This window comes from Bufo gargarizans, chromosome 4 (genome assembly GCF_014858855.1).
Source record: "Bufo gargarizans isolate SCDJY-AF-19 chromosome 4, ASM1485885v1, whole genome shotgun sequence".
In the NCBI taxonomy this organism is placed as follows: domain Eukaryota; kingdom Metazoa; phylum Chordata; class Amphibia; order Anura; family Bufonidae; genus Bufo; species Bufo gargarizans.
In genome coordinates this window covers 497,145,444-497,158,211 of record NC_058083.1, presented here as the reverse complement: position 1 = coordinate 497,158,211, position 12,768 = coordinate 497,145,444, and the positions used below count along the sequence as shown (strand labels likewise).

Genomic DNA, 12,768 nt, shown 5'->3' with positions numbered 1-12,768 from the left:
GCCCTGCATACATAGAACCTGTATACATAAAACTGTAAAATGTTTAGTCAAGACTATTGCACTTTTTTTTTTTTTTTTTTTTTTTTAACATGCATTAAAACCTGTTTGTATCCTTATGGATTTGGTTTCTGAGTCCTTAAATTACTTTAGATCATCTAAGTGCTGTGCCCCTTCAGCAGTATACAGGCTCATAGAAAGTCTACGGCCCGCATACCACTAATCCCCTCCTTTCTGCTGATAAGTTTGCCCGGCCCCACGGCAGGCAAAAGTTTGAGAACATGGTGACCAAAGAATAATGAACAAGAAATAAAAATAAATAAAAAAGTGTGTTGTGAAAGTAGGAGCAGGGGCCCATAGATAGCAGCAGGCGTTGTATACTAATCAGTAGTCAGTCACTGACTGAATGATGATACTTTACTCCAGTTAGGGTAAATCCACACCTGCGGTGCTTGCAGAAGATATGACTATCAAATTGCCATACCCAGCACAGCAGGGCGACGCCAGGCCCGTTGGATACCATTCAAGTTGGGTTTCTGGCACGAATGTTGGCATACAAAGCTCTCCATGCAGTCCGGCATCAATTCTGGTGTTTGTACCTGGAACCTGCACCAATGCATGTCTCGGCGGCCATAGGCCCCCATCTCTGCACCCCATCAGCATCTCCTCTACCTCCAGCGGCACAGTGCCTGACGAAGGCCAGACACGGCCGAAAACGTTTGCACAATTTCTGCCGCAATCTATTGCAAATAAAATCAATGAAAGAAACCTGCTGTGATTTGATTTTGATGTACCTGGAACCTGACATCCCATTATAACGAATAGGATCCAGTGGTGTCCAGCTGTGCAATTCCTGTATTATGTTGCTCTTTCGGATTAGAATGTGGTATTCCTGTTGGTGCAAGTTATCCCCTATCCTGTTAAGTTTTGTGGGGCTCCTACCACTGGGGCTCCCACGATCATAGGAAGGGGCCCCATGTACTCCCTGCAGGCCCCCTGTAGCTCTCCTGAAATGACTGGAGCAGCCAGTCGCTCATGTGCGCAGCCACTCCTTTCATTTCTATGGGAGTTGGAGATAGCAGAGTACGGCTCCGGAACTCCAACATGTGCATCTGGTCATTGCAGGGGGTACATGGTCCCCGTTCTCGTGATCAGTCGCTGTCCCAGCAGTAGGACCCCCACTGATCTTAAAAAGAACTCTCGCAAAAAAAAATGTATCCTCTGACCTGCTAGAATGGTGCATGGTGTAATTTTCTTACCAGCTTCTCGGCTGTCTCGTGACCAGCTATCTGACTCTCCAAATAAACACAGCATCTTATGTGCAGGCAGGAGGCCAGTTTCTCTATGTATTCCTATGGCAGCCTGAATGTCCGTCTTATAGGAATGAATAAAGAAGTAACTGACCTCCTGTCGTGTCAGTTGGATATCAAAGTTGGTCACATGACATAGCTGAGGATCAGAAGCGAGGGGATAGCTCGCAGTCACCAATGAGACTATTACATTCACTACAGATTACAACATGTACTTTTTTAACAGGTCAGAAAATAAACATTTTTGCGGGAGTTCTTCTTTAAGGTTATCCCCTATCCTGTGGATAGGGGATAACGTGTGCCAACCAGAATACCCCTTTTAATAATGTTCTGAAGAGCTTATTAAGGCTAAACGGGACACCTCTGCCTAAATGGGTTACTTCACTTTTCAGAGATTTTTATTTTTATTTTTGCAACTGCTTAAAGTTGCAGTGATTACTGTAAGGTAAAACTCATTTTCATCACTAACTACCTCCACTTTTTAAAACTGGAATGAGTGGTGTGACAGTGCTAATTGTCACAAGTAAAAGGTGGGTTTAGACGAGCATATAATCGCTTACGATCACAGGCACCAGCGACTACATGGCTAATGGTTGTAGAGCATTTAAATGAAACTATTATGCATTTCATTAACAATAACCGATGATTGTACTTGTTCGCACGATTTCACAGACATTGAGCGAGTGTTTTTGGTCAGATCGCTCAGTCGTTAGAAACCTTTACATTGCAGAGTACTGTCTCAGCCATTTCTGGCGGTCCCATTGCCTTGAATAGAGAGGTGGCTATGCATGCAAGATGTGCCCTCCATTTTCTATTTTCAGAAGTCCCAAAGCGGTGAATGAACTACCTGTCTATGGATGTGTAGAAACCTCTGCACTACCGGTCTATACTCACAAAAAGTTAGGGATATAGGGAGGAACCTGCCCAGCCCAGCCCTACTTTTAAATGCTTTTGCCTGTACTGGTGACCATGGGATTGCTGGAAGGGATCAGTGGGTGTAAAAAGGATATATGGGCAGGTGGGATTATTTTAATGTGCTACCAGATCTGTCGCCTGTCATATTCAACCCACGAATGGCATTTGTCATCTATCCACAGATTGTGTGATTAAATGTCGGATCGCTGGGCCTCCCACTGGTGAGAGAACCCCGTTTTAAGAGCATTCTGTTTAAGGCCAGCATACTGTATGGACGTGCTGTGCTGTTAGACCAGAAGGCACAAGATTTCTTTTGGTGCTGTTTGGTTAATATCGGCTATCAAAGAATATGGGGCATGTGAAGAAAGGGAGATGGTACACTGCAGAGGAGAAGTCAGGCCCAAGACGCCTCTGGTTCAGTGAAGCTCTTCTTCGGCCACTTGTACGGCCTGCAGGCTGATCCCACAGAGGAGCTCCACCTCACAGGTTACAGTGTATGGAGCTGGCCAGCCCCCTCTGCACAGATAGTTGGTCATTGGAAATGACTGATTCTAGCTGTTTAACCCTAACTGATGCTGTGGTCCATACCGTCCCAAAAAATATCCAATATATTAAATCATGGTATTTATTCAACATGGTGAACACCGTCAAAAAAAGCAACCTATTTTTTATTTAATTTTTTGCCTGTACCAAAAGATTTATGGTAATAAGTTAGCAAAGTCATATGTGCCCTGAAATGTTACCAGTAATTACACCTCGCACCGCAAAAAAAAGGCCTCCTGCAGCTCTGACGAGAAAAATACATTATTGATTTTTGTAAGTAGTGTGACACATAGAAAACCATAAATTGCTATAAAAGGGTTTTCCTAGATTTCTACTGATAATCTATCCTCTACATTATCAGTATCTGATCAGTGGGGGTCCGATAAACAGGACCCCTGCCATTCGGCCTTTTGACAAGGCATTGGCGCTTGCAGTAGTGGCCACTGTCTTCTCCTGCTTTCCGTAGGCCATGTGACGACACATTCATCGGTCACATGGCCTAGGGGAGGCTCAGCCCCATTGTAGTACATGGGGCTGAGTCAAATTCCAAGCACAGCCACTATACCATGTACGGCGCTGTGCTTGGTTTGTAGAGAGAAGACTGCAGCACTACTGCGAGCCCCAATGCATTCTCAAACGACTGATTGGTGGGGGTCCCATGTGTCGGACCACCACTGATTATTTACTGATGACCTAATCCGTTCAAAAATTTCAGAAAACCTCCTTTTAATTTTACTGACCCTCAGAATATACCTTTTTTTTTTTCTCTTGTATTGTGGATGCTGTAAAAGTGAACACACACCCACTCACAAAAAAAAAAATTGTGGACTTTTTTTTTTTTTTTTAAATCCTACTGATATTTTTTACCATTTCTCAATTCATTGTATGAAATAAGTCCTCATGCTGCTATGTTGATTGAACAATAAGAAGGTTATAGCTCTTGAATGAGGGAATAAAAAAATAATGAAAACCTTGCCAATATTGGCATGTGACAAGTGGCTTTTTTTAAAAGGCTCCTCTCTCGCGGTGGCTGTGGTTACAATTGGTGCCTTGCAGTATAGGGGTCCTGGGTTTGAATCTCGCAAAGGAGAAAGGAGGTGTGTCCTTTCTGCTGCTGCGCTTTTCCTGTAAGGCCCCTTTCACACAAGAGAGTACTCCACGCGGGTGCAATGCGTGAGATGAACGCATTGCGCCCGCACAGAATCTGTACCCATTAATTTTAATGGGGCTGTGTACATGTGCGTAGGTGTTCACGCATCACTTGTGTGTTGCGTGAAAATCGCAGCATTTTCTATATTCTGCGATTTCTTTTTTTTTTCATGCATTGCTGGCCCCATAGAAGTGAATGGAGCTGTGTGAAAATTGCAAGCAAGTGCGGATGCAATGTGTTTTACACGCATGGTTGCTAAGATGTTTGTATACATTCAGTTTTTTATGACACAGATTAAATTGCATTGCACCCATGCGATAACTGAACGCAATCGCAGACAAAACTAATTTACTTTGTTTGCGAAATCGCGCATTTTTCATTGAACGCATTGGCAACGCATCCGGACCTAATCCACACACTCGTCTGCAAAAGCCTAACTAACAGCTCCTGGTAGGAGTTACAGCTGACAGCCGTTGAAGGATGGGATGGAGCATGTGAGACTGCACTATACACATACATTTTATTAATTTACCCAGTGGCTATACTATATCTTTGATTTACATGCAATTATTAACCTTTTCAGATCCAGGTGCTGGTTAGAAAAATGTGAAATATTTGTGAGATCGCTTTTAAACAGGTTGTCAGGCTTGTAACTTTATGCAATTCTTACCCTTTAAAATAAATCAAGAAACAAAAGTGATAATCAAATCGCTGCTCATTCTGACTCCCCGGGCCCCTCCCGGCGTACAGGAAGCGACTTCTCAGCCATCTTTGGGTGAGGCGGGTCACTGCAGCAGTTATATAGCCCCAACTATATAACCTACGGTATCCTATGTTGCGGATTGACCCCCGCCAGTACATTCTTTGAGAATCACTTGTGGCATACATCAGGTCACATTTGGCCTATACTTTTGGAGCAGTTCCCGGCTTATTTGCCAAATGTGCACCGTGGATGTGGTGTGAATATAACAATGACTGTGTACAATCTATAGAAGGATATATTTAGGAATATGCCTACAATGATGTTTCTGGTGTTTCTAAAGCTGTCTTTTCATTGTTTTCTGCACAGGGAAGTCGTGATAACATGAGCATTGTACTTGTTTGCTTTCCGAACTCCCCTAAAGTTTCTGAAGAAGCTATCAAGAAAGACGCTGAGCTGGATAAATATTTAGAATCGAGAATTGAAGGTACCTCCGTCCCTCCTTGATTTGGCTCCTTTTTATTCTGCCTGATTGGTGGGTGGTCAGAGGAGAGCAGCAGGACCAGCCTGCACCAACTTCCTGCCATATGCAGCATCTGCAAACTCTGTATCACTCTAAACGTATTAATTATTATTAGATTAGAGCTGGACAGTAGACAGACACCACATTAGGTGTCTCCTCTTCTCCATGTGAGAGAAGCAGGGCACAAGGTGCACACACAAAGCAGAGTAATCTGATCATGCACGTCCACCTTATTACTGCCTAGCTGGTGGACATAACCTTGAGAAACCAGTTGAAGCAGTCTGTGCCCGTTTAACCTTGCATTAGCAGATAACTTAACTTTTTTTTTTTTTTTTTTTAGCACATGGGTTTGCCAACATTAGTCTTCAAGCTTGAAAGTGTTAATTACAGTGAATGTCTGTAGTCAAAAGAAACCCTCTAATGTACAATAGTGTATCTTCATTATTCCATCACCTTTAGTACTTTCTGCTGCTGAACGTCCAGATAGTGGTATTGAGCTGAAGTATGTATACACTGGGGTGACTGGCTTCCACTTTTCTCGTACTTTATTTATATCCTTACGTTAAAAGTAAAGTATATTCATAGTTTTGCAGATTTATACACTACTCGTAAGCAGTTATGGAGGGGCCATACTATACCTTCAGTTTTATAGAGGTACCGAATGTAGCACAAAAATAATTCTGTCCTCCATTGAATGCCATGTTACATATTCTTTCCAAAAAGTTACTTCTATAAACCAGTGCCATCGTTAACCAATGTGGAAGCAACACTGAGCAGTCCGTAGTAAAGAGCAGCTGGCTCTGCGCTGAGCACAAGATGTTAAAGGGGTATTCTGGTCATGTGACGTTATCCCTTGTCCACAGGATAGGAGACAAATATTAAATTGGTGGGGATTCTACCTTTGGGCCCCTCAGTGATCCCCTGAGAATGGGGGCCCTGTGCCCAGCGCCCCCCCCCTCCCCCCCAGGGCATGGCAGGTCAAACATGCACTGTGACACTTTTCGTGTCTGTGGAGCTTGCCGGAAATATCTGAGCGTTGTACTCCACCATCTCCAGTAGTCTGATGCAGATGAATGGAGCATTAGTGCGCATGCTTGACCTGCCGTTTCTTTTATTTTCAGGAGGTCCTACGAGGATATAGCAGTAGGACCACAACCAATGTAATAGTTATCCCCATTCTGTGGATATGAGGTATATGGAAATTATAGAAATATTCAAGTTTCTTTCAACTGTTCCCCAACCCTGTGCCTCAAAGTGCAACAGCTTACCAACCTAGCCTTTCCTTTAACAAAACCCCTTCTCTAAAGCAGAACCCAATGGCATGCAGCTGACCGCCATGCAACCAGCATTATTTTATGTATTAATTTATGCGCTTGTATACTCTTCAGACATTGTCGTCATTGACATCAGTCTGAACCCCCTGGCTTTCACCGCTCCGGCTGCTGGCACATGTACAGGGACAGCCATGTAATGGTTATGATGAGTCCTCCAGGTCAGGATCCACTCTGATCTCCGTTCATGTGACTTAATGCAGCTGATCTCCGTTCATGTGACTTAATGGGGCACATGGACACGGCTTGTCCTAATGGGATGGCTGCTATGTCTACTCACATAATGCCATGTTTGGTACACTGTGTGGCCCTTAGTAGTGTGAATATGATTTTAGAATATAATTATAATTGTTTAACCAACGTTTCAAAAATGAAATTTTTTCCTCTCCTAGAAATCATGACAACTGCTGGGGAGGAAGGAATGCCAGATCTCCCTCATGTAATGCGCATTTTATCAGCAGAGAACGTCCCACATTTACCACCTGGAGGTGGATTAGCTGGAAAGTGAGTGTATATAGATTGTCTTGTATTAGCTGGACTTTACCTGTTCCTGTATAGCATCATTGCTTTATTTACCAGTTCTGTTTTAAGGGTGCATTCACACATTGTTGTCAAAATATTGATTTGACTGCAGCATGGTAATGCACCCATAATGGTGTTATCTGACCTCATACACATGACCGTTTTTTTTTTTTTGTGTTTTTTTTTTGGTCTGTGTCCTATCCACATTGACTTCTATGGTTCCGCAAAGAAAAAAGTTGTCTTAACTCACAAATAACATTTTATTATGTAGAGAAAGTTAATACAAGGCTACTACTAATGTATTGTGATTGTCCATATTGCCTCCTTTGCTGGCCTGATTCATTTTTCCATCACATTATACACTGCTCGTATCCAGGGGTTATAAACACCCTGCAATCCATCAGTGGTGGCCATTCTTGCACACTGCAGGAAAAAGCGCCAGACTGTGGGAGGTGGGCTTGTGCATTTTCCTATAGTGTGCAAGCGAGGCCACCACTGATGGATTACAGGGTGGTCTTGACCATGGAAACGAGCAGTGTGTAATGTGATGGGAAAATGAATCAAGTGAGCGAAGGAAGCAATATGGACAATCGCGTTACATTACTAAGTGCCCTGTATTAACTTTCTCTACATCATAAATTCCACTTGCTGAAGTGAGACAACCCCTTTAACCACTTCAGCCCCGCTAGCTAAAACCCCCTTCATGACCAGAGCACTTTTTACACTTCTGCACTACACTACTTTCACAGTTTATCGCTCGGTCATGCAACTTACCACCCAAATGAATTTTACCTCCTTTTCTTCTCACTAATAGAGCTTTCATTTGGTGGTATTTCATTGCTGCTGACATTTTTACTTTTTTTGTTATTAATCAAAATGTAATGATTTTTTTGCAAAAAATGACATTTTTCACTTTCAGCTGTAAAATTTTGCAAAAAAAGACATCCATATATACATTTTTCGCTAAATTTATAGTTCTACATGTCTTTGATAAAAAAAAAAAAATGTTTGGGCAAAAAAAAAATGGTTTGGGTAAAAGTTATAGCGTTTACAAACTATGGTACAAAAATGTGAATTTCCGCTTTTTGAAGCAGCTCTGACTTTCTGAGCACCTGTCATGTTTCCTGAGGTTCTACAATGCCCAGACAGTAGAAAACCCCCACAAATGACCCCATTTCGGAAAGTAGGCACCCTAAGGTATTCGCTGATGGGCATAGTGAGTTCATAGTACTTTTTATTTTTTGTCACAAGTTAGCGGAAAATGATGATTTTTATTTTATTTTTTTCTTACAAAGTCTCATATTCCACTAACTTGCGGCAAAAAATTAAAAATTCTAGGAACTCGCCATGCCCCTCACAGAATACCTTGGGGTGTCTTCTTTCCAAAATGGGGTCACTTGTGGGGTAGTTATACTGCCCTGGCAATTTAGGGGCCCAAATGTGTGAGAAGTACTTTGCAATCAAAATGTGTAAAAAATGGCCTGCGAAATCCGAAAGGTGCACTTTGGAATATGTGCCCCTTTGCCCACCTTGGCTGCAAAAAAGTGTCACACATCTGGTATCGCTGTACTCAGGAGAAGTTGGGGAATGTGTTTTGGGGTGTCATTTTACATATACCCATGCTGGGTGAGAGAAATATCTTGGCAAAAGACAACTTTTCTCAGTTGGCATTTGACCAAGATATTTTTCTCACTCAGCATGGGTATATGTAAAATGACACCCCAAAACACATTCCCCAACTTCTCCTGAGTACGGCGATACCAGATGTGTGACACTTTTTTTGCAGCCTAGATGCGCAAAGGTGCCCAAATTCCTTTTAGGAGGGCATTTTTAGACATTTGGATCCCAGGCTTCTCACACTTTCGGGCCCCTAAAAAGCCAGGGCAGTATAAATACCCCACATGTAACCCCACTTTGGAAAGAAGACACCCCAAGGTATTCAATGAGGGGCCTGGCGAGTTCATAGAATTTTTATTTTTTTTGCATAAGTTAGCGGAAATTGATTTTTTATTTTTTATTTTTTTTTACAAAGTCTCACTTTCCGCTAACTTAGGACAAAACTTTCAATCTTTCATGGACTCAATATGCCCCTCACGGAATACCTTGGGGTGTCTTCTTTCCGAAATGGGGTCACATGTGGGGTATTTATACTGCCCTGGCTTTTTAGGAGCCCTAAAGCGTGAGAAGAAGTCTGGAATATAAATGTCTAAAAATGTTTACGCATTTGGATTCCGTGAGGGGTATGGTGAGTTCATGTGAGATTTTATTTTTTGACACAAGTTAGTGGAATATGAGACTTAGTAAGAAAAAACAAACAAAAAAAATATATATTTCCGCAACTTGGGCCAAAAAAAGTCTGAATGGAGCCTGACAGGGGGGTGATCACCCATATAGACTCCCTGATCACCTCCATCATTGATCACCCCCTTGTAAGGCTCCATTCAGACGTCCGCATGTGTTTTGCGGATCCGATCCATGGATCCGTAAAAATCATACGGACGTCTGAATTGAGCCTTGACAGGGGGGTGATCAATGACAGGGGGGTGATCAATGACAGGGGGTGATCAATGACAGGGGGGTGATCAATGACAGGGGGGTGATCACACATATAGACTCCCTGATCACCCCCCTGTCATTGATCACCCCCCTGGTAAGGCTCCATTCAGACGTCCGTATGATTTTTACGGATCCATGGATACATGGATCGGATCCGCAAAACACATGCGGACGTCTGAATGGAGCCTTACAGGGGGGTGATCAATGACAGGGGGTGATCAGGGAATCTATATGGGTGATCACCCGCCTGTAAGGCTCCATTCAGACGTCCGTATGTATGTCTGAACGGAGCCTGACAGGGGGGGTGATCAATGACAGGGGGGGGGTGATCAGGGGTTTATAAGTGACCGGGGGGGGGGGGGGGGGGGGGGGGGGGGGGGGTGTAGTGTGGTGTTTGGTGCGACTTTACTGACCTACCTGTGTCCTCTGGTGGTCGATCCTAACAAAAGGGACCACCAGAGGAGCAGGTAGCAGGTATATTAGACGCTGTTATCAAAACAGCGTCTAATATACCTGTTAGGGGTTAAAAAATCCCCGCTGGCAGGCGAGCAATCCCCGCTGGCAGGCTGGAGATCCACTCGCTTACCTTCTGTTCCTGTGAGCACGTGCGCGCGTTCACAGGAAATCTCGGGTATCGCGAGATGACGCGCCGATGCGTCCAGGAGGAGTAAATCAACCACCTCCCGGACGCATCGGCGTGTTAGGCGGTCGGGAGGTGGTTTTTAAAGAAGGTGCACATAGTTGAACCTGTAGTATTTGATGAGAACCTAGACATTGAGGATGCTCTTGTTCCTTATGACTGCAAGACTCCTACACTCACTTCTGCCATTTTGTCTCTATTTGCACACTTTTTTCTCTTGGTCACGTCTGTCTTTTTATTTTATTTTTTAGACACAGTGTTATTGAAGATGTCTATAATAGGTTGAATCCACATAGAGAGAATGATGGGGTAAGTTTTACAAATCCTCTTGCTCTGATTTGCATAAGCACAAGTATGTTGGTTGATGTTGCAATCTCCAGTACACCCTACAGCAACAATAGAATGATTATCACCAGCAAGAAAAAACAGGCCCAATGTTCTCAGGCCTATGCTGACTGTAATAGGCCTATTAGCGATCCTGACAGGATGCAGCATCGTGCTGATGGTCACAGCCGCTTCTGACTGGATGCAACATCCTAGCGAGGTGCCACCAGTGCGAAGTTAACACTTATCAAAGGAGATCCTTTAAAGGAGTATTCCAGTTATAACAAGTTTTGCCGTATCCATTTCATACGGAGTGTCGATGGCTGAGACACAGAGGCCTTGTGCCCTGAAATGAATGGAGTGGCTGGTTAAGCATAGACCACGCCGCTGTATTCAGTCTCTGTGGGACTGCCAAATGCTGAACTCTATTTCTGTCTGTCCCATACAGAATGAATGGAGTGGCATGGCAAATGCTTAACAATCTGTTTCATTCATTTCAGGGTACCCCTTTCTAGTGATTGGTGGTAGGGTTTCCAGTGGTCAAATCTGCACCATTTTAATAGTTATACCCAATCCTGTGGATAGGGTATAACCTGTTATAACTGGAGTACCCCTTTTAGTTGATATGCAGTCTACCATAGCATATGTTAGCCTGACATAATTTGTATTAGAGACTTGCTGTTTTTTGTAGTTCCTTAATGTCCATCGCTAGGTGCATTTTAACTAGCCTCCAAAGCATGTTGTACCTGATGAAAAAAATCACTCATCCGATTCTTTACTGGCAGCCTGACTGGGATTGTCTGGTCCCTGGCCTATAAATTTCCAGACATGGTTACAGGCGCTGCTGCAGCCAATGACTGACCTCAGCTAGCAAGGGTGGACTGGGAACTGAAAGTGGCCCTGGAAATAAAATTAAAGTTAATCTGGCCCTATTTTAGTTGGACCCAGATAGGAGGGACAGCACAAGTAGGCAGGGACAACTGAAGGAGGCAGAGCCAACAATACCATAGTGCAGCACAAAATACTGCCCCAGCAGAACCAAATACCACAATGCAGCACAAAATACTGCCCCAGCCACAGTTTTCAACTGTATCACTGTAATGAGGACAGCAATACAGTTAAAGGGGTTGTCAGAGTTCTGAAAAAAAATAATATAGCACTGAAAATCTGATATATAGCTAAGCTAAGCAAGTTTTATGCAAAAAAATATATATATTTCCTCATTTCCCTGGTTCTTTTCTGGCCCTTTGTATACATGCAATAAAAACAATCTCTGCCCCTCCCCCTGCTCTGCTAAGGGAGTGAATACAAGAGCTGCTGGGAGACTCTGCAGCATGTTGTATGTGTAGGACTACAAGTCCCAGCTGTATAATGACACTGTTAATACACACAGGATCTTCCCCCTACCTTGTTCTCTCTAGTATGTCAGCTCCAGTGCCCAGCATTGTCTCCTCACTGCCTGCAGAGCTGTGCAGCTGAAGGGGTTAAGAATCCCAGCAGAGAGTAGGCGGCAGTGAAGGGGGAGCGGGGGGCGTGGCCTGCACAGTGACGTCTCGTTTACAGGCTTGTAAACTACCTTTATCAGAGCAGAGAGAGAAGCGGTCATCACAGGTCATGTGACCCTCAGTGAAATCTGAGAAACCAGGCACCGGAGATAAAGTGAGTGAATTGAAAAGCTGTTATATTTGCCCAGTTAGGAACATAGAACAAAAAAATAACTCGGATAACCCCTTTAAGTTCAGAAGGGTATCTGTGGCTGCCGGCTAGAGGCATAAGTACTTGATGCTCCCATCATTAATTAATATGTACTCAGCCGGCAGCCATGAGAAGGGCTTACACAGCCCCCAGTCATCGGCCCACCAGGAAATTTCTCTTTAGGGTCTTTGGCTAGTCCACCTCTGTGAGCTAGTGACATGTGCCCCAGAGACACGAGACCCATGTGCTGCTTGAGGACATTTCACTCCTGAGGTGATTCATTGGCTGCAGTCATGCACATTACCCCGTCTGGATGGAGCATCGCAGAACAGAAACAAGCGCATAGGATTTTTATTTATTTTTCTCGCCCAGTTTCCTTGGGGGACACAGAAGACCTTGGGTATAGCTCATCTCCATAGGAGGCGTGATACTAAGTGAAAACTGTTAAGCCCCTCCTCCACAGCTATACCCTCAGCCTGGAGAGAGAGACTGCCAGTTTTTGCTTAGTGTCCAAGGAGGCAAGACACTCCCTGCTCTGCAGGGCTGATTCTCCTTGTTTTAA

At 43.8% G+C, this 12,768-nt stretch overlaps 1 protein-coding gene across 4 annotated transcripts in view; it reads left to right on the top strand.

Annotated features, from left to right (window-relative positions):
• The window catches only part of PPM1B (protein phosphatase, Mg2+/Mn2+ dependent 1B), a 51,905-nt gene that overhangs the window by 28,842 nt on the left and 10,295 nt on the right, over positions 1–12,768 (top strand). For all 4 annotated transcript variants that reach the window (XM_044289275.1, XM_044289274.1, XM_044289272.1 and 1 more), the window contains exons 3-5: positions 4,985–5,102; positions 6,862–6,973; positions 10,439–10,496. In XM_044289275.1, the coding sequence (XP_044145210.1) occupies positions 4,985–5,102; positions 6,862–6,973; positions 10,439–10,496 (288 nt within the window). The remainder of the gene's footprint in view (positions 1–4,984; positions 5,103–6,861; positions 6,974–10,438; positions 10,497–12,768) is intronic.